The 27,275-nt window shown below is 43.9% G+C and overlaps 1 protein-coding gene across 3 annotated transcripts in view; it reads left to right on the forward strand.

Annotated features, from left to right (window-relative positions):
- The window catches only part of LOC143775237 (disintegrin and metalloproteinase domain-containing protein 9-like), a 150,205-nt gene extending 123,422 nt beyond the window's left edge, over positions 1–26,783 (forward strand). For all 3 annotated transcript variants that reach the window (XM_077263124.1, XM_077263125.1, XM_077263126.1), the window contains one exon: positions 26,545–26,783. In XM_077263124.1, the coding sequence (XP_077119239.1) occupies positions 26,545–26,623 (79 nt within the window). In that variant the 3' untranslated portion in view covers positions 26,624–26,783. The remainder of the gene's footprint in view (positions 1–26,544) is intronic.
- The last annotated feature ends 492 nt before the right edge of the window (positions 26,784–27,275 follow it).

Raw genomic sequence — 27,275 nt, forward strand, 5'->3', positions numbered from 1 at the left:
GACCTTTCTTGCCTCCAGAGAAGGGGACCCCAAAGCTGGATAGAAGCCCCCCACAAATAATGACGGTGAGGTAAGAGGAAATGACAAACACAGAAATGAACCAGGTTTAGCACAGAGAGGCCCGCTTACTGATAGCAGAATAAAGAAAGGTAACTTATATGGTCAACAAAAACCCTATCAAAATCCACACTGGAAATTCAAGAACCCCCGAACCGTCTAACGGTCCGGGGGGAGAACACCAGCCCCCTAGAGCTTCCAGCAAAGGTCAGGATATAGATTTGGAACAAGCTGGACAAAAATACAAAACCAAAACAAATAGCAAAAAGCAAAAGGCAGACTTAGCTGATATAACTGGAACCAGGATCAGTAGACAAGAGCACAGCAGACTAGCTCTGATAACTACGTTGCCAGGCATTGAACTGAAGGTCCAGGGAGCTTATATAGCAACACCCCTAACTAACGACCCAGGTGCGGATAAAAGGAATGACAGAAAAACCAGAGTCAAAAAACTAGTAACCACTAGAGGGAGCAAAAAGCAAATTCACAACAGTACCCCCCCCTTAGTGAGGGGTCACCGAACCCTCACCACGACCACCAGGGCGATCAGGATGAGCGGCATGAAAGGCACGAACTAAATCGGCCGCATGAACATCAGAGGCGACCACCCAGGAATTATCCTCCTGAACATAGCCCTTCCACTTGACCAGGTACTGAAGCCTCCGCCTGGAGAGGCGAGAATCCAAGATCTTCTCCACCACGTACTCCAACTCGCCCTCAACCAACACCGGAGCAGGAGGCTCAGCAGAAGGAACTACAGGCACAATGTACCGCCGCAACAAGGACCTATGAAATACATTGTGAATAGCAAACGACACAGGAAGATCCAGACAAAAAGATACAGGATTAAGGATTTCCAATATCTTGTAAGGCCCAATAAAACGAGGTTTAAATTTGGGAGAGGAGACCTTCATAGGAACAAAGCGGGAAGAAAGCCATACCAAATCCCCAACGCGTAGTCGGGGACCCACACCGCGGCGGCGGTTGGCAAAGCGCTGAGCCTTCTCCTGTGACAACTTCAAGTTGTCCACCACATGATTCCAGATCTGCTGCAACCTATCCACCACAGAATCCACCCCAGGACAGTCAGAAGGCTCCACATGACCCGAAGAAAAGCGAGGATGGAAACCAGAGTTGCAGAAAAAAGGCGAAACCAAGGTGGCGGAACTAGCCCGATTATTAAGGGCAAACTCAGCCAACGGCAAGAATGTCACCCAATCGTCCTGATCAGCAGAGACAAAACACCTCAAATAAGCCTCCAAGGTCTGATTGGTTCGCTCCGTCTGACCATTAGTCTGAGGATGGAAAGCAGACGAAAACGACAAATCAATGCCCATCCTACTACAAAAGGATCGCCAGAACCTGGAAACGAACTGGGATCCTCTGTCTGACACAATATTCTCAGGGATGCCGTGCAAACGAACCACGTTCTGGAAAAACACAGGAACCAGATCGGAAGAGGAAGGCAGCTTAGGCAAAGGAACCAAATGGACCATCTTGGAGAAGCGATCACATATCACCCAGATAACGGACATGCCCTGAGATAGCGGAAGATCAGAAATGAAATCCATGGAGATATGTGTCCAAGGTCTCTTCGGGACAGGCAAGGGCAAGAGCAAACCGCTGGCACGAGAACAGCAAGGCTTAGCTCGAGCACAAGTCCCACAGGACTGCACAAATGACCGCACATCCCTTGACAAGGAAGGCCACCAAAAGGACCTGGCCACCAGATCTCTGGTGCCAAAAATTCCCGGGTGACCTGCCAACACCGAGGAATGAACCTCGGAAATGACTCTGCTGGTCCACTTATCCGGGACAAACAGTCTGTCAGGTGGACAAGACTCAGGCCTATCAGCCTGAAATCTCTGCAACACACGTCGCAGATCCGGAGAAATAGCTGACAAGATAACTCCATCTTTAAGAATACCAACAGGATCAGCGACTCCAGGAGCATCAGGCACAAAGCTCCTAGAAAGAGCATCGGCCTTCACATTCTTTGAACCTGGTAAATACGAGACAACAAAATCAAAGCGGGAGAAAAACAATGACCAGCGGGCCTGTCTGGGATTAAGGCGTTTAGCAGACTCGAGATACATCAGATTTTTGTGATCAGTCAAGACCACCACACGATGCTTAGCACCCTCGAGCCAATGACGCCACTCCTCAAATGCCCATTTCATGGCCAACAACTCCCGATTGCCCACATCATAATTTCGCTCGGCAGGCGAAAACTTCCTAGAGAAAAAGGCACAAGGTTTCATAACAGAGCAACCAGGGCCTCTCTGCGACAAAATGGCCCCTGCCCCAATCTCCGAAGCATCCACCTCAACCTGAAAGGGAAGTGAGACGTCAGGCTGGCACAAAACAGGCGCCGAAGTAAACCGGCGTTTCAACTCCTGGAAAGCCTCCACGGCAGCAGGAGCCCAGTTAGCTACATCAGAGCCCTTCTTGGTCATATCCGTCAAAGGTTTCACAATGCTAGAAAAATTAGCGATAAAACGACGGTAGAAGTTAGCGAAGCCCAAGAACTTCTGAAGACTCTTAACTGACGAGGGCTGAGTCCAATCAAGAATAGCTCGGACCTTGACTGGGTCCATCTCCACAGCAGAAGGGGAAAAAATTAACCCCAAAAAGGGAACCTTCTGTACACCAAAGAGACACTTTGAGCCCTTGACAAACAAAGAATTTTCACGCAAAATTTTAAAGACCAACCTGACCTGCTCCACATGCGAATCCCAATTATCAGAAAAAACCAAAATATCATCCAGATAAACAATCAAAAATTTATCCAGATACTTCCGGAAAATGTCATGCATAAAGGACTGAAAAACTGAAGGCGCATTGGAGAGCCCAAAAGGCATCACCAAGTACTCAAAATGACCTTCGGGCGTATTGAATGCGGTTTTCCATTCATCACCTTGCTTAATGCGCACAAGGTTGTACGCACCACGAAGGTCTATCTTGGTGAACCACTTGGCACCCTTAATCCGGGCAAACAAGTCAGACAACAGCGGTAAAGGATACTGAAATTTGACAGTGATCTTATTTAAAAGCCGATAATCAATACAAGGTCTCAAAGATCCGTCCTTTTTTGCCACAAAAAAGAATCCCGCACCAAGAGGGGAAGAAGACGGACGAATATGTCCTTTCTCCAGAGACTCCTTGATATATGAACGCATAGCGGTATGTTCAGGTACCGACAGATTAAACAGTCTTCCCTTAGGAAATTTACTGCCTGGGATCAAATCTATAGCACAGTCACAGTCCCTATGAGGAGGCAGTGCACTGGACTCAGACTCACTGAAGACATCCTGATAATCAGACAAAAACTCCGGAACTTCCGAAGGCGTAGAAGAAGCAATAGACACAGGCAGGGAATCCCCATGAATACCACGACAGCCCCAACTTGAGACTGACATAGCCTTCCAGTCCAGGACTGGATTATGGGTCTGTAACCATGGCAGCCCTAAAACAACCAAATCATGCATTTTATGTAAAACCAGGAAACGTATCACCTCGCGGTGTTCAGGAGTCATGCACATGGTAACCTGTGTCCAATACTGCGGTTTATTTGCTGCCAATGGTGTAGCATCAATACCCCTAAGAGGAATAGGATTTTCTAATGGTTCAAGAGTAAAACCACAGCGCTTAGCAAATGAGAGATCCATGAGACTCAGGGCAGCACCTGAATCTACAAACGCCATGACAGGATAAGATGACAGTGAGCAAATCAAAGTTACAGACAGAATAAATTTAGGTTGCAAATTACCAACGGTGACAGGACTAACAACCTTAGCTATACGTTTAGAGCATGCTGAGATAACATGTGTAGAATCACCACAGTAGTAACACAAGCCATTCCGGCGTCTATGAATTTTCCGCTCATTTCTAGTCAGGATTCTATCACATTGCATTAAATCAGGTGTCTGTTCAGACAACACCATGAGGGAATTTGCGGTTTTTCTATCACATTGCACCGAATTAGGTGTCTGTTCAGACAACACCATGAGGGAATTTGCGGTTTTGCGCTCCCGCAACCGCCGGTCAATTTGAATAGCCAGTGCCATAGTATCATTCAGACCTGTGGGAATGGGAAAACCCACCATGACATTCTTAATGGCTTCAGAAAGGCCATTTCTAAAATTAGCGGCCAGTGCACACTCGTTCCAATGTGTCAGCACGGACCATTTCCGAAATTTTTGGCAATACACTTCAGCCTCGTCCTGCCCCTGAGACATAGCCAGCAAGGCCTTTTCTGCCTGAATCTCAAGATTGGGTTCCTCATAAAGTAAACCGAGCGCCAGAAAAAACGCATCAAGATCAGCCAATGCCGGATCTCCTGGCGCCAGCGAAAAAGCCCAATCCTGAGGGTCGCCCCGTAAGAACGAAATAACAATTTTTACTTGCTGAGCAGAATCTCCAGATGAACAGGGTCTCAGGGACAAAAACAATTTACAATTATTCACGAAATTCCTAAACTTAAACCTGTCTCCGGAAAACAGTTCAGGAATCGGTATTTTAGGTTCTGACCTAGGATTTCTGATAACATAGTCTTGTATGCCCTGCACACGAGTAGCCAGCTGGTCCACACTTGTAATCAAGGTCTGGACATTCATGTCTGCAGCAAGCATAGCCACTCTGAGGTAAAGGGGAAGAAGAAAAAAAAAAAAAAACTCAGAATCTTCTTTCTTATAATCCCTCTTCTGCAATGCATTAAACATTTAATACAGGCCTGGCAAACTGTTGTGACCCCAATGGCGAGGGTCTCAGAGGAACGTGGAAGTCTGCAGAATACAAAAATCCAGCTCATAGGGCAGTGGTAACTGGGTTGACCATATATCTACTCCTAACGCCAACACTAGAAGTAGCCGGGGATCATTCCTACGTTGATTCTAGATGACACGCGCCAGCCGGAGAATCTAGCTACCCCTAGTAGAGGAAAACAAAGACCTTTCTTGCCTCCAGAGAAGGGGACCCCAAAGCTGGATAGAAGCCCCCCACAAATAATGACGGTGAGGTAAGAGGAAATGACAAACACAGAAATGAACCAGGTTTAGCACAGAGAGGCCCGCTTACTGATAGCAGAATAAAGAAAGGTAACTTATATGGTCAACAAAAACCCTATCAAAATCCACACTGGAAATTCAAGAACCCCCGAACCGTCTAACGGTCCGGGGGGAGAACACCAGCCCCCTAGAGCTTCCAGCAAAGGTCAGGATATAGATTTGGAACAAGCTGGACAAAAATACAAAACCAAAACAAATAGCAAAAAGCAAAAGGCAGACTTAGCTGATATAACTGGAACCAGGATCAGTAGACAAGAGCACAGCAGACTAGCTCTGATAACTACGTTGCCAGGCATTGAACTGAAGGTCCAGGGAGCTTATATAGCAACACCCCTAACTAACGACCCAGGTGCGGATAAAAGGAATGACAGAAAAACCAGAGTCAAAAAACTAGTAACCACTAGAGGGAGCAAAAAGCAAATTCACAACACCAGAGCCATAGAATCACTCAGATTTGTAGGAATGGGAAAACCCACCATCACATTCTTAATGGCTTCAGAAAGGCCATTTCTGAAATTTGCGGCCAGAGCACACTCATTCCATTGAGTAAGCACGGACCATTTCCGAAATTTTTGGCAATACACTTCAGCCTCATCTTGGCCCTGAGAGATAGCCAGCAACGCTTTTTCTGCCTGAATTTCAAGATTGGGCTCCTCATAAAGCAATCCGAGCGCCAGAAAAAACGCATCAATATTTGCCAATGCCAGATCTCCTGGCGCCAATGAAAAAGCCCAATCCTGAGGGTCGCCACGCAAGAAAGAGATAACAATTTTAACTTGCTGAGCTGAGTCTCCAGACGAACGCGGTCTCAAAGATAGAAACAATTTACAATTATTCCTAAAATTCCCAAATTTAAATCGATCACCAGAGAAAAGCTCAGGAATAGGTATCTTAGGCTCTGACATAGGACTACTAATAACAAAATCCTGAATGCCCTGCACTCGTGCAGCAAGCTGATCCACACTAGTAATCAGAGTCTGAACATTCATGTCTGCAGCAGAGCTTCAAGCCACTCAGAGGAAAAAGGGGAAGAAGAAAAAAAAAAACAAACTCAGAACTTCTTTTCTTTTAATCCCGCTTCTGCAATGCAATAAATATTCACTTTCGGCCTGGAATACTGTTATGATCCTAGTGGTAGAGGATCTCAGAAGTTCCAGCTAAGTCCGCAAACACAAAAACCAGCTCATAGGGAGGTGGTAACTTGGCTGACCGTATATCTAATCCTAGCACAACAACTAGAAGTAGCCGGGGAACGTACCTACGTTGATTCTAGACGTCTCGCACCAGCCGGAGAACTAACTAACCCTTTCAGAGAAAATAAGACCTCACTTGCCTCAAGAGAAAGGACCCCAAAGTTATAATACAAGCCCCCAACAAATAATAACGGTGAGGTAAGAAGAAAAGACAAACGTAAGAATGAACTAGATTTAGCAAAGAGAGGCCCACTAATTAATAGCAGAAAATAGGAAGGAGACTTATACGGTCAGCAAAAACCCTACAAAAATATCCACGCTGAAAATCCAAGAACCCCCGCACCGACTAACGGTGTGGGGGGAGAATATCAGCCCCCTAGAGCTTCCAGCAAAAATCAGGAATCACATTATGAACAAGCTGGAACAAAATAGAAGCAAAGCGAATAAACAAAAATAAGAAAGCAGGACTTAGCTTATCTTGCAAAGAACAGGAGACCAGGAGTCAGGAGCAAACAGACATAGACTGACTACATCGATTCCAGGCCCTAAACTGAGTTTCCAGGAAGTCTAAATAGGAACACCCAAGGCCTAACGAACCAGGTGGGTACCAACCTGGAGAAAGATGATCCAAGTGTAATACCGCTAGTGACCACAAGAGGGAGCCAAGAAATATAGTTCACAACAATTCTGTTGTTTAAAGGGAATCTGTCACCTGAATTTGGCGGGCTATGTAAATGCCCTGTTGTCGGTCCGATGGGCGGTGTTTCTTCTTTTTTCCTCCACTCCATCTTTCCCCGCAATATTTTCCGGAATTGGAGTAGGTGTCCTCCATAGTTCACGCGTGCGCAATGCAATCTTGTTTCGCGCACGCGCAGTATGCTTTGCCCATCGGACCGAAAACAGGGCATTTACATAGCCCGCCAAATTCAGGTGACAGATTCCCTTTAAGTGTTTGTTTTATTTTTTTGAGCAGTGTATATATAAATATACAGTTGTGCTCAAAAGTTTACATATCCCGGAAGAATTTTTGCTTTCTTGGCCCTTTTTCAGAGAATATGAATGATAACACCAAAACTTTTTCTCCACTCATGGTAAGTGGTTGGGTGAAGCCATTTATTGTCAAACTACTGTGTTTTCTCTTTTTAAATCATAATGACACCCCACAGTATGCCTCCTTAGGATCTCTGTAGAGTGGTGCATTCACATAGGTAACATCAAGGTAAATCATAAAAAATTGAAAGAATTGGAGTACTCACCCAGATCCTTCTTGATGTGCAATTTTATTCCATGGTAAAACGTGACATCAAACCATATTAAAGTGCCAAGTGCAGGTATCAGGGGAGCTATGCAGATGAGAGAGCATGACGGACTACGGCCGTTTTGCGCTAGCTTAGCATTTCTACGGGTCCATGCATGGATATATATATATATATATATATATATATATATATATATATATATATATAAGAAAAGGAACAGCACAGAGATACGGTACTTATCTTCAGGTGCAAGGCCCCCAGACAACCAGTCCACCGATCATCCAAATTCCATATAATTTCAAAAAAAGAGGCAGGACTCCATTATTCCAGTGAAAAAATATGCAGGGTTTAATTTACCCACATATTCAGGCAACGTTTCAGCTCGCAATGAGCCTTTCTCAAGCCTTGAGTGAGAAAGGCTCATTGCGAGCTGAAACGTTGCCTGAATATGTGGGTAAATTAAACCCTGCACATTTTTTCACTGGAATAATGGAGTGCTGCCTCTTTTTTTGAAATTATATATATATATATATATATATATATATATATATATATATATATATATATATATATATATATACACAGTACAGACCAAAAGTTTGGACACACCTTCTCATTTAAAGATTTTTCTGTATTTTCATGGCTATGAAAATTGTATATTCACACTGAAGGCATCAAAACTATGAATTAACACATGGGGAATAATATATTTGACAAAAAAGTGTGAAACAACTGAAAATATGTCTTATATTCTAGGTTCTTCAAAGTAGCCACCTTTTGCTTTGATGACTTCTTTGCACACTCTTAGCATTCTCTTGATGAGCTTCAAGAGGTAGTCACCGGAAATGGTTTTCACTTCACAGGTGTACCCTGTCAGGTTTAATAAGTGGGATTTCTTGCCTTATAAATGGGGTTGGGACCATCAGTTGTGTTGTGCAGAAGTCTGGTGGATACACAGCTGATAGTCCTACTGAATAGACTGTTATAATTTGTATTATAGCAAGAAAAAAGCAGCTAAGTAAAGAAAAACGAGTGGCTATCATTACTTTATGAAATGAAGGTCAGTCAGTCCGAAAAATTGGGAAAACTTTGAAAGTGTCCCCAAGTACAGTTGCAAAAACCATCAAGCGCTACAAAGAAACTGGCTCACATGAGGACCGCCCCAGGAAAGGAAGACCAAGAGTCACCTCTGCTTCTGAGGATAAGTTTATCCGAGTCACCAGCTTCAGAAATCGCAGGTTAACAGCAGCTCAGATTAGAGACCAGGTCAATGCCACACAGAGTTCTAGCAGCAGACACATCCCTACAACAACTGTTAGGCCGGGGTCACACACAACGTATAAAAATACGGTCCGTTTTACACGGACGAGAATCGCACAAATGTTTCCGAAACAGTGATCTGTGTGCAGTGCGAGGATGCGATTTCCTCGCATCAAATTATCCGTGTGACATCCGCATGGCGAGATTTTCTCGCAGGCTTGCAAAATGGACATATAACGGTTTTTTAACCTGAAAATAATTTAAATCATCATCAAGAACACTATTTAATGGCCCTAATACAGGTGGCACCCACCAATCTATGCAGTAGAGTCCCTGCTTGTGTTGGTGGATTTATTCTTGCTGATCTTCTGACTTTTAACACCACAGAGCGTGTGCTTTACACCTGGGTACTTTCCCAACGTTTTGGTCAGCCATACCCAGTTATTGTAGATCCGAGGAGGCGGAGACGGTGTGGGTACATCCACTTTTGAAGCAACGGATCAATAAAGGCCATTTCAACAGTCTGTATGCTGCTCTGAGGACAAATCCAGACAAGTTCTTCAACTATTGTCGGATGAGGATCCAAACGTTTGATATTTTGTTGGAGATTTTGCAGCCAGGGATCACCAAGAAGGACACCAGGATGCGCAAATCTATTTCTGCAGAGGAGCGACTTATCCTTACGTTACGGTATGTATAAATCCTCTTTTTTTAAATATTGTTATTATTTTCATGGTCTTATCCCTTTTTTGAAATATATCATTAAATTGTTATGTAGCTTCAGCATCATTTCTGCTTTTATAATATTGTATTTTATCGAACATCAAAGCCATCGCATGTCCTTAATGTTTTCTTAAACATGGCTTCTTAGTTATCTAATCTTAGTTTTGCACATATAACACTGTAATGTGTTGTGAATTCCGTTCTCGGACTCCCTCCTGTGGTCATGAATGGTACTTTGGTTAGTTCTGCTCTTGGACTCCCTCTGGTGGCTTTGAGCGGAACTGCTGGTCACTGAGGTTGGCTTTGTCAGCTGCTCTCATTTATTGCTTGCTGGCTTCCCTATTTAACTCCACTCAGATCGTTACTTGATGCCAGCTGTCAATGTTTCAGTATTGGTTCAGATCTCTCTTGGACTTCTCTGAGGACCTGTCTACTCCAGCAGAAGCTAAGTCTTTGCTAGTTCATTTGTTGTTACTGCTTCCTGAATATATTTCTTAGTACTGCTAATTTCTAGTCCAGCTTGCTATCATGATATTTCCTTGCTAGCTGGAAGCTCTGGGGTGCAGAGTGGCACCTCCACACCGTGAGTCGGTGTGGGGAGTCTTTTTGCATACTCTGCGTGGTTATTTGTAGTCTTTTGTGCTGACCGCATAGTTCCCTTTTCTATCCTCTGTCTATTTTAGTGAAGTCTGGCCTCCTTTGCTAATACCTGTTTCATCCCTGTGTTTGTGACTTTCCTCTTAACTCACAGTCAATATATGTGGGGGGCTGCCTTTACCTTTGGGGAATTTCTCTGAGGCAAGGTTAGGCTTCTATTTCTATCTTTAGGGGTAGTTAGCTCTTAGGCTGTGAAGAGGCGTCTAGGGAGAGTTAGGTACGCTCCGTGGCTATTTCTAGTTTGTGTGATAGGAGTAGGGTTTGTGGTCAGCAGAGTTCCCACTTTCCCAGAGCTTGTTCCGATTACTAGTTTACTCATCAGGTCATTCCGGGTGCTCCTAACCACCAGGTCCATAACAGTTCAGCTGGCCTACAAAGTGTTAATGCATCTCAAAAGAGGGATAAGAGAAGTTCTGAACCCATTTTTTTTTCTTTGCAGTGTGTTTTGTCTCTCTTTTCCCCTTAATCTCTGGGTGGTTCAGGACTCAGGTGTAGATATGGATATTCAAGGTCTGTCCTCTTGTGTGGATCATCTCACTGCAAGAGTACAAAGCATTCAAGATTATGTAGTTCAGAATCCGATGTTAGAGCCTAGAATTCCAATTCCTGATTTGTTTTCTGGGGATAGATCTAAGTTTCTGAATTTCAAAAATAATTGTAAACTGTTTCTTGCTTTGAGACCCCGCTCCTCTCGTGACCCCATTCAGCAAGTAAAAATTATTATTTCTTTGTTGCGTGGCGACCCTCAAGACTGGGCATTCTCCCTTGCGCCAGGAGATCCTGCATTACTTAATGTAGATGTGTTTTTTCTGGCGCTTGGATTGCTTTATGATGAACCGAATTCAGTGGATCAGGCAGAGAAAATCTTGCTAGCTTTGTGTCAGGGTCAGGATGAAGCGGAGATATATTATCAGAAGTTTAGAAAATGGTCTGTGCTTACTCAATGGAATGAGTGTGCCCTGGCAGCAATTTTTAGAAAGGGTCTTTATGAAGCCCTTAAGGATGTTATGGTGGGATTCCTCACGCCTGCTGGTCTGAATGAATCAATGTCCTTGGCCATCCAAATTGATCGGCGTTTGCGTGAGCGCAAAATTGTGCACCATTTGGCGGTGTCCTCTGAGCAGAGGCCTGAGCTTATGCAATGTGATAGAACTTTGACCAGAACTGAACGGCAAGAACACAGACGTCAGAATGGGCTGTGTTTTTACTGTGGTGACCCCACTCATGCTATCTCTGATTGTCCTAAGCGCACTAAGCGGTTCGCTAGGTCTGTCACCATTGGTACTGTACAGCCTAAATTTCTTTTGTCTGTTACTCTGATTTGCTCTTTGTCATCCTACTCGGTTATGACATTTGTGGATTCAGGCGCTGCCCTGAATTTGATGGACTTGGAGTTTGCCAGGCGCAGTGGGTTTTTTTTGGAGCCTTTGCAGTATCCTATTCCATTAAGGGGAATTGATGCCACGCCGTTGGCCAAGAATAAACCTCAGTACTGGACTCAGTTGACCATGTGCATGGCTCCTGCACATCAGGAAGATATTCGCTTTTTGGTGTTGCATAATTTGCATGATGTGGTCGTGTTGGGTTTGCCTTGGCTACAGGTTCATAATCCAGTATTGGATTGGAAATCAATGTCTGTGTCTAGTTGGGGTTGTCAAGGGGTACATGGCGATGTTCCATTGGTGTCAATTTCTGCTTCCACTCCTTCTGAAGTCCCTGAGTTTCTGTCGGATTACCAGGATGTATTTGATGAGCCCAAATCCAGTGTCCTACCCCCTCATGGGGATTGTGATTGTGCTATAAATTTGATTCCTGGTAGTAAGTTTCCTAAGGGCCGACTTTTCAATTTATCTGTGCCAGAGCACGCCGCTATGCGGAGTTATATAAAGGAATCCTTGGAGAAAGGGCATATTCGCCCGTCTTCATCACCGTTGGGAGCAGGGTTCTTTTTTGTGGCCAAGAAGGATGGTTCTCTGAGACCCTGTATAGATTACCCCCTTCTCAATAAAATCACGGTCAAATTTCAGTACCCTTTGCCTCTGCTGTCTGATTTGTTTGCTCGGATTAAGGGGGCTAGTTGGTTCACCAAGATAGATCTTCGAGGGGCGTATAACCTTGTGCGTATTAAACAGGGCGATGAATGGAAAACAGCATTTAATACGCCCGAGGGCCATTTTGAGTACCTGGTAATGCCATTCGGGCTTTCAAATGCTCCATCTGTGTTTCAGTCCTTTATGCAGGACATCTTCCGAAAGTATCTGGATAGATTCATGATTGTATATTTGGATGATATTTTGGTCTTTTCGGATGATTGGGAGTCTCATGTGAAACAGGTCAGAATGGTATTCCAGGTCCTTCGTGCTAATTCCTTGTTTGTGAAGGGGTCTAAATGTCTCTTCGGAGTTCAGAAGGTTTCCTTTTTGGGCTTCATTTTTTCCCCTTCTACTATCGAGATGGACCCTGTTAACGTTCAGGCCATTTATGATTGGACTCAACCTACATCTGTGAAGAGCCTCCAGAAATTCCTGGGCTTTGCTAATTTTTACCGTCGCTTCATCGCTAATTTTTCTAGTGTGGTTAAACCTTTGACTGATTTGACAAAGAAAGGTGCTGATGTGGTGAATTGGTCCTCTGCGGCCGTTGAGGCTTTTCAGGAGCTGAAACGCCGTTTTTCTTCGGCTCCTGTGTTGCGTCAGCCAGATGTTTCACTTCCTTTTCAGGTCGAGGTTGATGCTTCTGAGATTGTAGCAGGGGCTGTTTTGTCTCAAAGACGTTCTGATGGCTCTGTGATGAAGCCATGTGCCTTCTTTTCTAGAAAGTTTTCGCCTGCTGAGCGTAATTATGATGTTGGCAATCGGGAGCTGCTGGCTATGAAGTGGGCATTCGAGGAGTGGCGACATTGGCTTGAGGGAGCCAAGCACCGCGTGGTGGTCTTGACGGATCACAAAAATCTGACTTATCTCGAGTCTGCCAAGCGGTTTAATCCTAGACAGGCTCGATGGTTGCTGTTTTTCTCCCGTTTCGATTTTGTGGTCTCATACCTTCCAGGTTCTAAGAATGTGAAGGCAGATGCCCTTTCTAGGAGTTTTGTGCCTGATTCTCCGGGAGTCCCTGAGCCGGCTGGTATTCTCAAAGAGGGGGTAATTCTGTCTGCCATCTCCCCTGATTTGCGGCGGGTGCTGCAGGAGTTTCAGGCTGATAGACCTGACCGTTGTCCAGCGGAGAAACTGTTTGTCCCTGATAGATGGACTAGCAGAGTTATTTCTGAAGTTCATTGCTCAGTGTTGGCTGGTCATCCTGGGATTTTTGGGACCAGAGATTTGGTGGCTAGGTCCTTTTGGTGGCCTTCCTTGTCACGGGATGTGCGTTCTTTTGTGCAGTCCTGTGGGACTTGTGCTCGGGCTAAGCCCTGCTGTTCTCGTGCCAGTGGGTTGCTTTTGCCCTTGCCAGTCCCGAAAAGGCCTTGGACGCATGTTTCCATGGATTTTATTTCAGATCTTCCTGTCTCTCAAAGGATGTCTGTCATCTGGGTGGTTTGTGATCGCTTTTCTAAGATGGTCCATTTGGTACCCTTACCTAAATTGCCTTCCTCCTCTGATTTGGTGCCATTGTTTTTTCAACATGTGGTTCGTTTGCATGGCATTCCAGAGAACATTGTGCCGGACAGAGGTTCCCAGTTTGTCTCTAGGTTTTGGCGGTCCTTTTGTGCTAAGATGGGCATTGATTTGTCTTTTTCTTCGGCTTTCCATCCTCAAACAAATGGCCAAACCGAACGAACCAACCAGACTTTGGAAACCTATCTGAGATGCTTTGTTTCTGCTGATCAGGATGATTGGGTGACCTTCTTGCCATTGGCTGAGTTCGCCCTTAATAATCGGGCTAGTTCGGCTACTTTGGTTTCGCCTTTTTTCTGCAATTCTGGTTTTCATCCTCGTTTTTCTTCGGGGCAGGTTGAGCCTTCTGACTGTCCTGGTGTGGATTCTGTGGTGGACAGGTTGCAGCAAATTTGGACTCACGTAGTGGACAATCTGACGTTGTCCCAGGAGAAGGCTCAACGTTTCGCTAACCGCCGTCGTTGTGTTGGTCCTCGACTTCGTGTTGGGGATTTGGTTTGGTTGTGTTCTCGTTATGTTCCTATGAAGGTTTCTTCTCCTAAGTTTAAGCCTCGTTTCATTGGTCCTTATAAGATTTCTGAAATTCTCAACCCTGTGTCATTTCGTTTGGTCCTTCCAGCTTCTTTTGCCATCCATAATGTGTTCCATAGGTTGTTGTTGCGGAGGTACGTGGCGCCTATGGTTCCCTCCGTTGATCCTCCTGCTCTGTTGTTGGTTGAGGGGGAGTTGGAGTATGTGGTGGAAAAAATTTTGGATTCTCGTATTTCGAGACGGAAGCTTCAGTACCTGGTTAAGTGGAAGGGCTATGGTCAGGAGTAGGGTTGAGCGAAACAGGTCGACCATTTTCAGAAGTCGCTGACTTTTGGCAAAGTCGGGTTTCATGAAACCCGACCCGACCCCTGTGTGGGGTCGGCCATGAGGTCGGCGATCTTCTGAATCTGGTATCGGAATTCCGATACCGAGTTCCGATATGTTTGCGATATCGGAACTCAGTATCGGAATCCACATTTAAGTGTAAAATAAAGAATTAAAATAAAAAATATTGATATACTCACCTCTCCGACGAGCCCTGGTAGTAATCGGCATCTTCCGTTCCTAAGAATGAGCGCGTTCAGGGCCTTAGAAGACATCACGGCTTTGTGATTGGTCGCGGCGGCCCACGTGACCGCTCAGCGACCAATCACAAGCCGTGACGTAATTCTCTCAGGTCCTAAATTCCTCATTCTAGGAATTTAGGCCATGAGAATTACGTCACGGCTTGTGATTGGTCGCTGAGCGGTCACGTGGGCCGCCGCGACCAATCACAAAGCCGTGACGTCATCTAAGGCCCTGAACGCGCTCATTCTTAAGAAGAAAGGCTGCCGGAAAGAAGCCGAGGGTGAGTATATTCCTATTAGGTATATACTCACCCTCGTACATGCCCTGCTTCTTTCCGGCAGCCTTCCTTCTTAAGAATGAGCGTGTTCAGGGCCTTAGATGACGTCACTGCTTTGTGATTGGTCGCGGCGGCCCACGTGACCGCTCAGCGACCAATCACAAGCCGTGACGTAATTCTCATGGCCTAAATTCCTAGAATGAGGAATTTAGGACCTGAGAGAATTACGTCACGGCTTGTGATTGGTCGCTGAGCGGTCACGTGGGCCGCCGCGACCAATCAAAAAGCCGTGACGTCATCTAAGGCCCTGAACGCGCTCATTCTTAGGAACGGAAGATGCCGATTACTACCAGGGCCCGTCAGAGGGTGAGTATATCAATATTTTTTATTTTAATTCTTTATTTTACACTTAAATATGGATCCCAGGGCCTGAAGGAGAGTTTCCTCTCCTTCAGACCCTGGGAACCATAGTATCCCATTGCACTGCATTGGGTTTCGCGTTTCGGCCGACCCCGACTTTTTTATAGGATCGGCCGATTTCACTCGACCCGACTTTTGAGAAAGTCGGGTTTCGTGAAACCCGACCCGATCCTATAAAAATAAAAGTCGCTCAACCCTAGTCAGGAGGATAATTCCTGGGTTGTTGCCTCCGATGTCCACGCTGCCGATTTAGTTTGTGCCTTTCATTTGGCTCGTCCTGATCGGCCTGGGGGTCCTGGTGAGGGTTCGGTGACCCCTCCTCAAGGGGGGGTACTGTTGTGAATTCCGTTCTCAGACTCCCTCCTGTGGTCATGAATGGTACTTTGGTTAGTTCTGCTCTTGGACTCCCTCTGGTGGCTTTGAGCGGAACTGCTGGTCACTGAGGTTGGCTTTGTCAGCTGCTCTCGTTTATTGCTTGCTGGCTTCCCTATTTAACTCCACTCAGATCGTTACTTGATGCCAGCTGTCAATGTTTCAGTATGGTTCAGATCTCTCTTGGACTTCTCTGAGGACCTGTCTACTCCAGCTAGTCTACTAGTCTTTGCTAGTTCATTTGTTGTTACTGCTTCCTGAATATATTTCTTAGTACTGCTAATTTCTAGTCCAGCTTGCTATCATGATATTTCCTTGCTAGCTGGAAGCTCTGGGGTGCAGAGTGGCACCTCCACACCGTGAGTCGGTGTGGGGAGTCTTTTTGCTTACTCTGCGTGTTTTTTTGTAGTCTTTTGTGCTGACCGCATAGTTCCCTTTTCTATCCTCTGTCTATTTTAGTGAAGTCTGGCCTCCTTTGCTAATACCTGTTTCATCCCTGTGTTTGTGACTTTCCTCTTAACTCACAGTCAATATATGTGGGGGGCTACCTTTACCTTTGGGGAATTTCTCTGAGGCAAGGTTAGGCTTCTATTTCTATCCTTAGGGGCAGTTAGCTCTTAGGTTGTGAAGAGGCGTCTAGGGAGAGTTAGGTACGCTCTGCGGCTATTTCTAGTTTGTGTGATAGGAGTAGGGTTTGCGGTCAGCAGAGTTCCCACTTTCCCAGAGCTTGTTCCGATTACTAGTTTACTCATCAGGTCATTCCGGGTGCTCCTAACCACCTGGCCCATAACAGTAATGTGTTCCATTTTGTATTTTTTAACAAATCTTATGTTTTCTTTTAGATTCCTTTCCACTGGCCTTTCATATGCGGCACTACATTTAGAGTTTTTGCTGGGCAAATCTACAATTTCTGGCATTGTGCGGGATACATGTTCTGAAATCTGGAGAAGACTCCATCAAGAGGTGATGCCTGAGCCTAAAATGGCAGACTGGTTACGTATTGCCCAAGGATTTCAGGAGACGTGCCAGTTTCCGCACTGTATTGGTGCTCTGGACAGAAAGCACATCCGTGTGCGTAAGCCGCCAAACTCAGGGACCCAATTCTATAATTACAAACAGTTTTTCTCTGTAGTGCTGTTGGCCCTGGTCGACAGCAACTACAGGTTTATAATTGTAGATATTGGGGCCTATGGGAGAACTGGAGACTCTAGAGTCTTCAGTTCTTCCATTATGGGTCGGCGGCTGCGCAATAATGATTTGGATCTCCCACCCCCAAGTCACATACCAGGGGCTAATTTGGATGCGGTGCCTTACATGATGGTAGCAGATGAGGCGTTTCAATTATCAAGGAACGTCATGAGGCCCTATCCACGGAGAGGCCTGGACTACCTGCGTAGAATTTTTAATTTGCGTCTTTCCCGCACCAGCCATCTGGTACAGTGTTCCTTTGTCATTGTCACTGCAAAATGGCGGGTACTGCAGTCCGCAATTCAACTGAGTGAAGGCAATGTCAATGGCGTGATAAAAGCATGTGTTGTTCTTCACAACTTTACAAGATACCATGATTGCCTATCATCTGCTGATGAAGTTGATTATGCAAATACTGACTTGCCTACTACACGTATTTTTCCTTCACGTCATCAGCCCTCTGGCCTAAAAGTTTGTGATGTATTAACAAATTATTTTGTTTCACCAGAGGGATCGACTGTCTGGCAAGACAATGCTGTTTTGCTTTAAATTTGTTGTTATATTCTAGCGTAATAAATAAAATAATATTCCTGTTTGAATTGTGTAGTATGTTTGTCCTAACAAAATACTACATTTGTTAAGTAGTAACATCATGTATGTAGTATTAACAATACATAACACTCATATTTTTGGCAAACTTTTTACTGCTCAAAGCATATATCTAGTAGCAAACAACATATTCACATCATATGTAATTGTAGGCATATTAACCTGAGCAAACAATAAAACATAACATGCCAAGGGCACAAATAACATTACACCAAAAACAGCGTAAATGACAGGCCAAAAACTAGTTATCAAAAATTACAGGTTCTGGTAGGTTGGGGGTGGTGATGGCGGGTGGCCAGCATGTGCCAAACTTGGCCTAGGTGGATGACCAACCTGATTGTCAACCTGTGGTATGCCAGATATATATGAAGGGTTTTGTTGCAAGGATCTATTCTGTGTCTGATGTAAAAATTGTTGATGAGGGTAGAAGTGCATTAACTCCTGTGCACTGGATTGTCCCATTTGGTCATACCCCCCAATATGGCCATGTCGAGCAGACACATGTTGGGACCAGCCTCCAAATGTGTGTCTGCTCAAGTGGTCAGATTGGGCAGGTGGTGGATACTCATACATTGGCCTAGGTTGTGTTTATTGGTTGCTTTGGGCAGGCTGTTGTTGTGGTGCAATACGTGGCGGGGGTGTTGCTGCGACTGGTTGTGTTTGTTCCTGTGGAAGGTCTTGCACTGCCATAAGGTCTGTAGATGACATTTGCCAACTTTCTAGGTAGTTAAACACAGGAGTAGGGTTGTCTAGGGGTGTTGCCGCATCTATCACTATTTGTAGACAACCTCGGGTCCGCAGCCTGAGCGAGCGCAGAATGGGACGCAAGTAGCGTGCAAGATGGCAGAAGTATGCTTCCTCCCCATCATCATGGGCAGCCCTGGACAAATAGTCCAACACCCCTGTATCCACTTGTCTCCTGGTGTCAGTGCTAGAAGGCACCCTTCTGCGCCGACCACGGTGTGGTCTTGTAGTAGGCTATGGTGATGTATCCAGAGCCAAGGTTGGACTGCTGCTGTGGGCGCCTTCCTCCACCTCTGGATTGGCCTCCTGTGTGGCGGAAGATGCTGCTGCTGGTTGTGGTGGTGGTGGTTGGTTGCTGCTTCTTGGTTGGGCAGATGGTCCAGACACTTTGGCACCTTCACCAACGGGGTAAATAACCACCTCGGAGTCAGATGCAGTCTCCCTTTCTGTCAGATTTGACTCTGTTCTGGAAATCCAAAAATTTAAAAAAAGCTTTTAAAAAAACATTCATGTTATAACATGTGTTACAAATTTTGTGGCATACATGCACTTACGGTCTGAGCTCCATCACCGATGTAAGAAAATTAAGACGCTCAAAATAAAGATATTTTCATTTTTGGGGGGCTGCATCACCATGTTAGGTTGGTCTGCAAGTCAGACCCTCAGGGATATTGGATGGCTGCCAGATATGTGGGTTCTCTGGAGAAAGGATGGACAGAGACAGACGTGAATCTGTTTCAGTAGCCATAAGTTTAATAATTCCGGACCGTTAGTTATATACACTTTTGAAGTAGGCGTATACATTATGTTTGTGCGCAAATCAGCTGTTTATTACATATTAGATTATTCTCAATTCATCAGTTTATTCCTTATAAGGAGAGAACTGAGGACAGGTACGTGGTGCAAGAGGTCCTAAGTCTCATCTTGATTAACCGAACCCTGTCAACAACTTTAATCAATAGTCAGCAGAATGACTTAGCAAAGCTTGGACAAGTTGAGACATATTCTGTATATGTGTGAATTATAAGAATATATCAAGGTGGTCCCTGATTTCCCCATCAACCACTACGCCCAAAAAGTTGACGTTCACGCCGGTATTGGTCCCTGCAACTCTGCCAGTGTCTATTGACATCATTCACTGCAAAGAAACACAAGAATTGTTTTAACTATCAAGCACATACAGTTAGGTCCATATATATTTGGACAGAGACAACATGTTTCTCATTTTGGTTATAGACATTACCACAATTTAATTTTAAACAAAACAATTCAGATGCAGTTGAAGTTCAGACTTTTAGCTTTCATTTGAGGGTATCCATATTAAAATTGGATGAAGAGTTTAGGAGTTTCAGCTTCTTAACATGTGCCACCCTGTTTTTTAAAGGGACCAAAAGTAATTGGACAATTGACTCCAAGGCTATTTCATGGACAGGTGTGGGCAATCCCTTCATTATGTCATTCTCAACTAAGCAGATAAAAGGCCTGGAGTTGATTTGAGGTGTGGTGCTTGCATTTGGAAGGTTTTCCTATGAAGTAAACATGCGGTCAAAAGTGCTCTCCATGAAGGTGAAACAAGCCATTCTTAAGCTGTGAAAACAGAGAAAAAACCCATCCGAGAAATTGCTACAATATTAGGAGTGGCAAAATGTACAGTTTGGTACATCCTGAGAAGGAAAGAAAGCACTGGTGATCTCATCAATGCAAAAAGACCTGGGCGCCCACGGAAGACAACAGTAGTGGGTGATCGCAGAATAATCTCCATGGTGAAGAGAAACCTCTTCACAACGGCCAACCAAGTGACCAACACTCTCCCGGAGGTCGGCGTATCAATATCCAAATCTATCATAAAGAGAAGACTGCATGAAAGTAACTACAGAGGGTTCACTGCACGGTGCAAGCCACTCATAAGCATCAAGAATAAAAAGGCTAGACTGGACTTTGCTAAAAAACATCTAAAAAAGCCAGCACAGTTCAGGAAGAACATTCTTTGGACAGATGAAACCAAGATCAACCTCTACCAGAATGATGGAAAGAGAAAAGTATGGCGAAGGCTTGGTACAGCTCATGATCCAAAGCATACCACATCATCTGTAAAACACAGCGGAGGCAGTGTGATGGCTTGGGCATGCATGGCTGCCACTGGCACTGGGTCACTAGTGTTTATTGATGATGTGACACAGGACAGAAGCAGCCAAATGAATTCTGAGGTATTCAGAGCCATACTGTGTGCTCAGATCCAACCAAATGCAGCAAAACTGATTGGTCGTCGTTTCATACTACAGATGGACAATGACCCAAAACATGAAGCCAAAGCAACCCAGGAGTTTATTAAAGCAAAGAAGTGGAATATTCTTGAATGGCCAAGTCAGTCACCTGATCTGAACCCAATTGAGCATGCATTTCACTTGTTAAAGACTAAACTTCAGACAGAAAGGCCCACAAACAAACAGCAACTGAAAACCACCGCAGTGAAGGCCTGACAGAGCATCAAAAAGGAGGAAACACAGCGTCTGGTGATGTCCATGAGTTCAAGACTTCAGGCAGTCATTGCCAACAAAGGGTTTTCAACCAAGTACTAGAAATGAACATTTTATTTAAAATTATTGAATCTGTCCAATTACTTTTGGTCCCTTTAAAAGCAGGGTGGCACATGTTAAGGAGCTGAAAACTCCTAAACCCTTCATCCAATTTTAATGTGGATACCCTCAAATGAAAGCAGAAAGTCTGAACTTCAACTGCATCTGAATTGTTTTGTTTAAAATTCATTGTGGTAATGTCTATAACCAAAATGAGAAAAATGTCTCTGTCCAAATATATATGGACCTAACTGTAACTCCAACAAGTACAGGGTTTGCAGCCACACATGGGCCCTGGAGCCTAGGGGGACATAAAAGTCCCTTTGTCCTATATAAAAGGACTCTTTCTAGAAAATTTTACCCATATTAGGGTGTCATGTTGATGATTTTGCATCCGCAAGCAAGAGTTTTTAAAATTTACCTCACTAAGAAGAAACACATATGATGTGTTCATGGTTATTTTTATCACACAATTTTTTAAATAATTTGTTAAAGGATGGTACTTACAAATTTCTTGCTGAACATCATGAGGTCGCTCATCAAAATCGGGGAACATGTGGCGAGTCGACAGATTGCCCTCCATGCTGCGTCTTTACGTGCACGGTCCGAATAATGTGCGTCGCATTGGTCCCATAATTCTGGTCTATCATGGACCAGAGCAATCAGCATCTCAACATTTATATGTCTGGCCATGCTGCTACACAGTACACTCCATGGAGGCGTGCTTCCTGGTTTTCAATACACCGTGGACCAGAAATTTGCATGCCAAAGCTTCCTGATAATGGATGATTCAATTTCCTGTCTCCTGGAGGTGTCTTCCGTATTTCTCGCAATGCACACGCATGGTCTGTGTGTAATCCGATTTTTTCTCGCACCCATAGACTTGCATTGGCGATTCTCGGCCGAGATACGCTGACAATCGCAGCATGCTGCGATTTCACTCGAATCCTGAATACGGCCGAGAAAATATCGGATGATGGGAGCTGCCCCATAGATTAACATTGGGCCGAGTGCTATGCGATTTTTTATCGCATTGCAGTCGTCCGTATTACGGTCTAGTGTGACTCCGGCCTTAAGAGGAAACTTTGTGCAGCAGGCCTTCATGGTAAAATAGCTGCTAGGAAACCACTGCTAAGGACAGGCAACAAGCAGAAGAGACTTGTTTGGGCTAAAGAACACAAGGAATGGACATTTGACCAGTGGAAATCTGTGCTTTGGTCTGATGAGTCCAAATTTGAGATCTTTGGTTCCAACCACCGTGTCTTTGTGGGATGCAGAAAAGGTGAACGGATGGACTCTACATGCCTGGTTCCCTCCATGAAGCATGGAGGAGGAGGTGTGATGGTGTGGGGGTGCTTTGCTGGTGACACTGTTGGGGACTTATTCAAAATTGAAGGCATACTGAACCAGCATGGCTACCACAGCATCTTGCAGCGGCATGCTATTCCATCCGGTGTGCGTTTAGTTGGACCATCATTTATTTTTCAACAGGACAATGACCCCAAACACACCTCCAGGCTGTGTAAGGGCTATTTGACCAAGAAGGAGAGTGATGGGGTGCTACGCCAGATGACCTTGCCTCCACAGTCACCAGACCTGAACCCAATTGAGATGGTTTGGGGTGAGCTGGAACTCAGAGTGAAGGCAAAAGGGCCAACAAGTGCTAAGCATCTCTGGGAACTCCTTCAAGATTGTTGGAAGACCATTTCTGATGACTAGCTCTCCGGGCCGGACTGGCCATCTGGCAATTCTGGCAAATGCCAGAAGGGCCTGCCTGGTCATGAGCTGCCTTGTCTGCTATGTTTTTAACAGACTCGGTGTTCTCAAGATACCCATACTGTTAAGAGTTGTGATGGAGCACAAAGTCGCTGACTCTATCACTTACCCCAGCATGCCACAGGTATCATTAGAAATATTGGTCTTGTAGTAAATCTTCCTTTCCTCCATCCAGGGTAATATTAGTAATATATCCCATCTGGTTCATGGGGACAGCATGGGCCTGTGTGATTTCAAATGCCAGGACTGAATTTCAGTCCCAGTCCGTACCTGCTAGCTCTTGAAGCTCATCAAGAGAATGCCAAGAGTGTGCAAAGCAGTCATCAAAGCAAAAGGTGGCTATTAAGAACCTAGAATATAAGACACATTTTCAGTTGTTTCACACTTTTTTGTTAAGTATATAATTCCACATGTGTTAATTCATAGTTTTGATGCCTTCAGTGTGAATTTACAATTTTCATAGTCATGAAAATACAGAAAAATCTTTAAATGAGAAGGTGTGTCCAAACTTTTGGTCTGTACTGTATATGCATACACAAAGCTTCATCATATTCTCTAACACCATTTGAACAGATATTTAATCTAAACCCATATCTTGGGGCACTGTCTCACTCCTCTATGCACATCTAAACCATACCACTCACAGACTTCAGCTTACTTATGCTCCTCGAAGGGAATCTGATATTGGCCCCACACTAACTGATGTAGACTAGACCAAATTTGGTCCTCTACCACAAGCGGCCAACTTATTACCTTGATGCTTTGATCCTAGAGACCAGTTACAAAGTCATTATGAGATGGAGCCTGACTCCAGCCAGAGTAGCCAAAGCTGTTACTGACTATTCCTCTATATGCCAATCTATAGGATATATGTACCATATATGCTTCCTTTGCCCCAAAGCACAAAGACTTTGCATTTGAGTGTGTTTCTTCATTCTCTCAGATACAGGTCATGAACAAAAAACCCCTGGGTAGCTTTATTAAATAAAGGCATCCACAATATTCCCAAATATTCCCATACTTTAATTTTTTTCAGATTTATTGCTGTCAAACAAACTTTCACCTCAGCCTGGAAAAAACAGGAATTGATTTCTCAGAAGTATAAATACAGATCTCTTGGTATATGATTAATGAGAAACTTTCAGCTGTATTATCTGATAATGTAAATAAATTTGGGAAAATGTGGTTGCCTTTGCAGAATGAAGCAATGATACTCCATTTGCTACACTACCTCAACGTTTACAAGTCGTTCTAGACTCTGGCTCTTCTTAACAAATCCTACCTATGATATAGGATTTGACTTCCTCTCAGGCCCCTTTCCATCCTTTCCCCTCTTCATTCCTGCTGTTCCCTCTAGTATTTTTATTTCTTAAATTTTAGGGTAAAAATTTGTACATATGTTTTTTTGAAAATACTATTGCATTGATTATGTTTTGAAACTTTAATAAAAATTATCTATTTAAAAAGAAAAAAAAAAGAGCTATCGATGATCCTGGAGGTCCCTTCCAACTATAACATTCTATGATTCTATATCTAGCAACGAAGGTAGAAGTATGGGAGTTTATATAGAGTGTGGTTCTGTCCCATTGGCCACAGGAGGGAGATGATCATACCCGCTGACCTGGTGGACAGCACACACGCCTCCTAGTCTAGCGGAGCTGAACCACAGGTCTCAACCAAACTAGTCCCAGGCTGGACAGTGTCTGTGGACTGAAGCAAATGTAGCTGGAGCAAACATGGGAAGACGTGTGAAAGTGTGTGGAAGACGTTCCTGAGCTTTTTCTGCAGACGGTACTTGCTCCAGGCAAGCAAAAGCTGTCAATAGAGAAGATAGGGCATGTACAACAGAGTGCACAAAGTGGTTTACTGAGCATCTTGGCCACAGTATAGATGCGTCATGCATCCTTATTAGCATTTTTGATTTAACTTCAGTTTCTGAAGAATGGAAGCATTGATTAGAACACTGAGACTGTGTGCCCACGATGATTTTTTGGTGAGTTTTTGATGCTGCATATTTTCAGAGTGTCAGGGACGCAGCATCTTACAGTTCCAGAAAAGTGGCTGGAATTTATAAAAATCTCATGCCCAATGTGCCTTTTTTTTACTCAGCATAAACTGATCTTCGGTGTGTGTTTCAAATCCACAACTTGTCAATTTCCCTTGCTGGCATGCTGAGTTTTATATGCACATTTTTCCCATAGAATTGTGTGAGATGCGGAAAATTTGCAGTTAAAAAAACACGTAAAAAGCGTAATGTTATACGCACATGACTGTATCAATAAAGTTTTGTCGAAGAGAAGTACCAGGAAGTATTAAAAAAAAGCTGCTTTATTAAAACCATGACATACTAACAAGGGACAAAAAAGTGTCAAAAATGCGATACAAGCAAGTGTAAAAAAACACACTCAGAAACACAATGAAAAAAATGCAAGTATAGGATTTCATTTACTTACAGGTACAGAAAATCTACAACATCAAAAGTTATCAAATGGTTATTGTGTGAACATAGCCTAAGGCCCTGATCCATCAAGACTGGTGATTTTCATGCCTGTCTTGATGAGGTAGTGTGGGAGAGTCAAGCGCTTCTGTTTCATTATGAGGCACGCACCTTTTAATTATTCCAGTGTGTCTGACAAGTTTTATCACAAATCTCCAGTCAGCAATGCCACAACTCATCAGGGAATTAGACAAGTATAGAGACACCCCCATTGCATCTCCGTCCCGACCCAGCTCCGCCCTTTTTGGTGAAATTGGGCAAAACTGGCCTGAAATTTCTAAGCTTTTTATGCCAGTTTTCTGGTGTAAAAGCCTTGATTAATTGAGGCCTATAGGTGTGATTTTTATAGGCGCTACAGTATATTCCCTATAAGGCTTTCTTCATAGTATATACTGTCAGTTTGGTCGGAAAGACTCCATTAAATGTATATATTGATATTGTAGGGATCCATACTTTCAGTTAGGCATTAGGTAGCATTCACACAGGCACTGGACTCTTGTGTCAAAACAATGTGATTATTTCCACAGGTTGCACGGGGAAAAAACCAAAGCCATAAGCACAAAATCCCTAGCCTTGTCCAGGCGCTAACTAAACAATGCAGATCCTGGCACTCATATACAGCTGTGCTAGTCCCATTTCTGTCAAAATAAAACTACTATTGTTCATATCAACCAGTGATATTTATAGTTTGGTGCACACGGCCTGTGCAGTCTCTTCTCAGAGAAATTCTGGCTTGTCTCTTCTCCAGCTCCAATACAATCCAGTGTGGTCAGCTTCCACCAGCAGACTTCACACACTGTTCTGTTTCCCAACGCACCAAAGAGCCAGTAAACCCTTTTCCTGGTTCTAGTAAAAAGCTAGGCAGGTGCTTCTAATCAAACCCTGCAAGGCTAGGATTTAACTATGCCCTACCTGGTTTGCTACAATATTGAAGTGAATAACCCACAGCTGCATACGTAAACATGCCATGTCCTCCACTGAGGTGGCTCTCAGAATCCCATAACATGCAAGAGGGTAATCTTGATCTACCAATCCTAGCCATGGAGATCTTAGCCTGATGACTTAAGTGAATATTAATAGGATTATTATTATTATCATATATTGTCTGTGTTGTTCATAGTCTAACTAATCATTTAATTTTCTATTTATTTCCTAAAGAACTGATGAAGAATCCAGTCTTAGTTCATCGGAAGTGAAGACTAACACTGTGGAGATGACAGCTGAAGTTGACAAATGATTGTTCTTACATTCGTCATCGCGCCTGTTAAACATTCATCTGTCATTAATAGACAAGTTTCTGCATGAGTTATAGAAAAAAAGTTGAGATGTTCCAATGTACGTTGTTTGTGTCAGATACCAGAGCTCTACTTATATTAAATTTTAGTTGTGTATGGTTATCTTAATGCGAGGATTGACTTTTTTTTTTACATAGAACTCAGATGTTATACTTCAAGAACATTTGTACCTACACATGTTTATAGCATGTTTCCTTTTTCACCATGATAGCTTGGTCACAGTAGATAAGTCGCAGGTCACATTAGCATCATGGGTTCCTTTTTTAAAAATTCCATGACGAATAAGAGAAGTATCTATCAATTATTTGTTCAATGATATGTAATGAGTGGTATTGCCTTATAACAGGCCCATCTGATTCATGCTAATCTAATGCAAGTTTTGTGGTCTTCTCAAAACTCCCTCCTTATGATAATAGGCTATCCCACTGATTATACTCATCATCAAACATACACAGGATAGGTGATCAATGTCTGATTAGTGGGAGGCCTATACCCTGGGGACAAAGGTTGCCAAATACTTATGTAGGAATAGATCGTAGCCTTCCTTTGAGAAAAGCTAATACAGAAGGATTGTGAGCAGAACCTAATTGTTCC

This window comes from Ranitomeya variabilis, chromosome 5 (assembly GCF_051348905.1).
Source record: "Ranitomeya variabilis isolate aRanVar5 chromosome 5, aRanVar5.hap1, whole genome shotgun sequence".
NCBI classification, from domain to species: Eukaryota; Metazoa; Chordata; class Amphibia; order Anura; family Dendrobatidae; genus Ranitomeya; species Ranitomeya variabilis.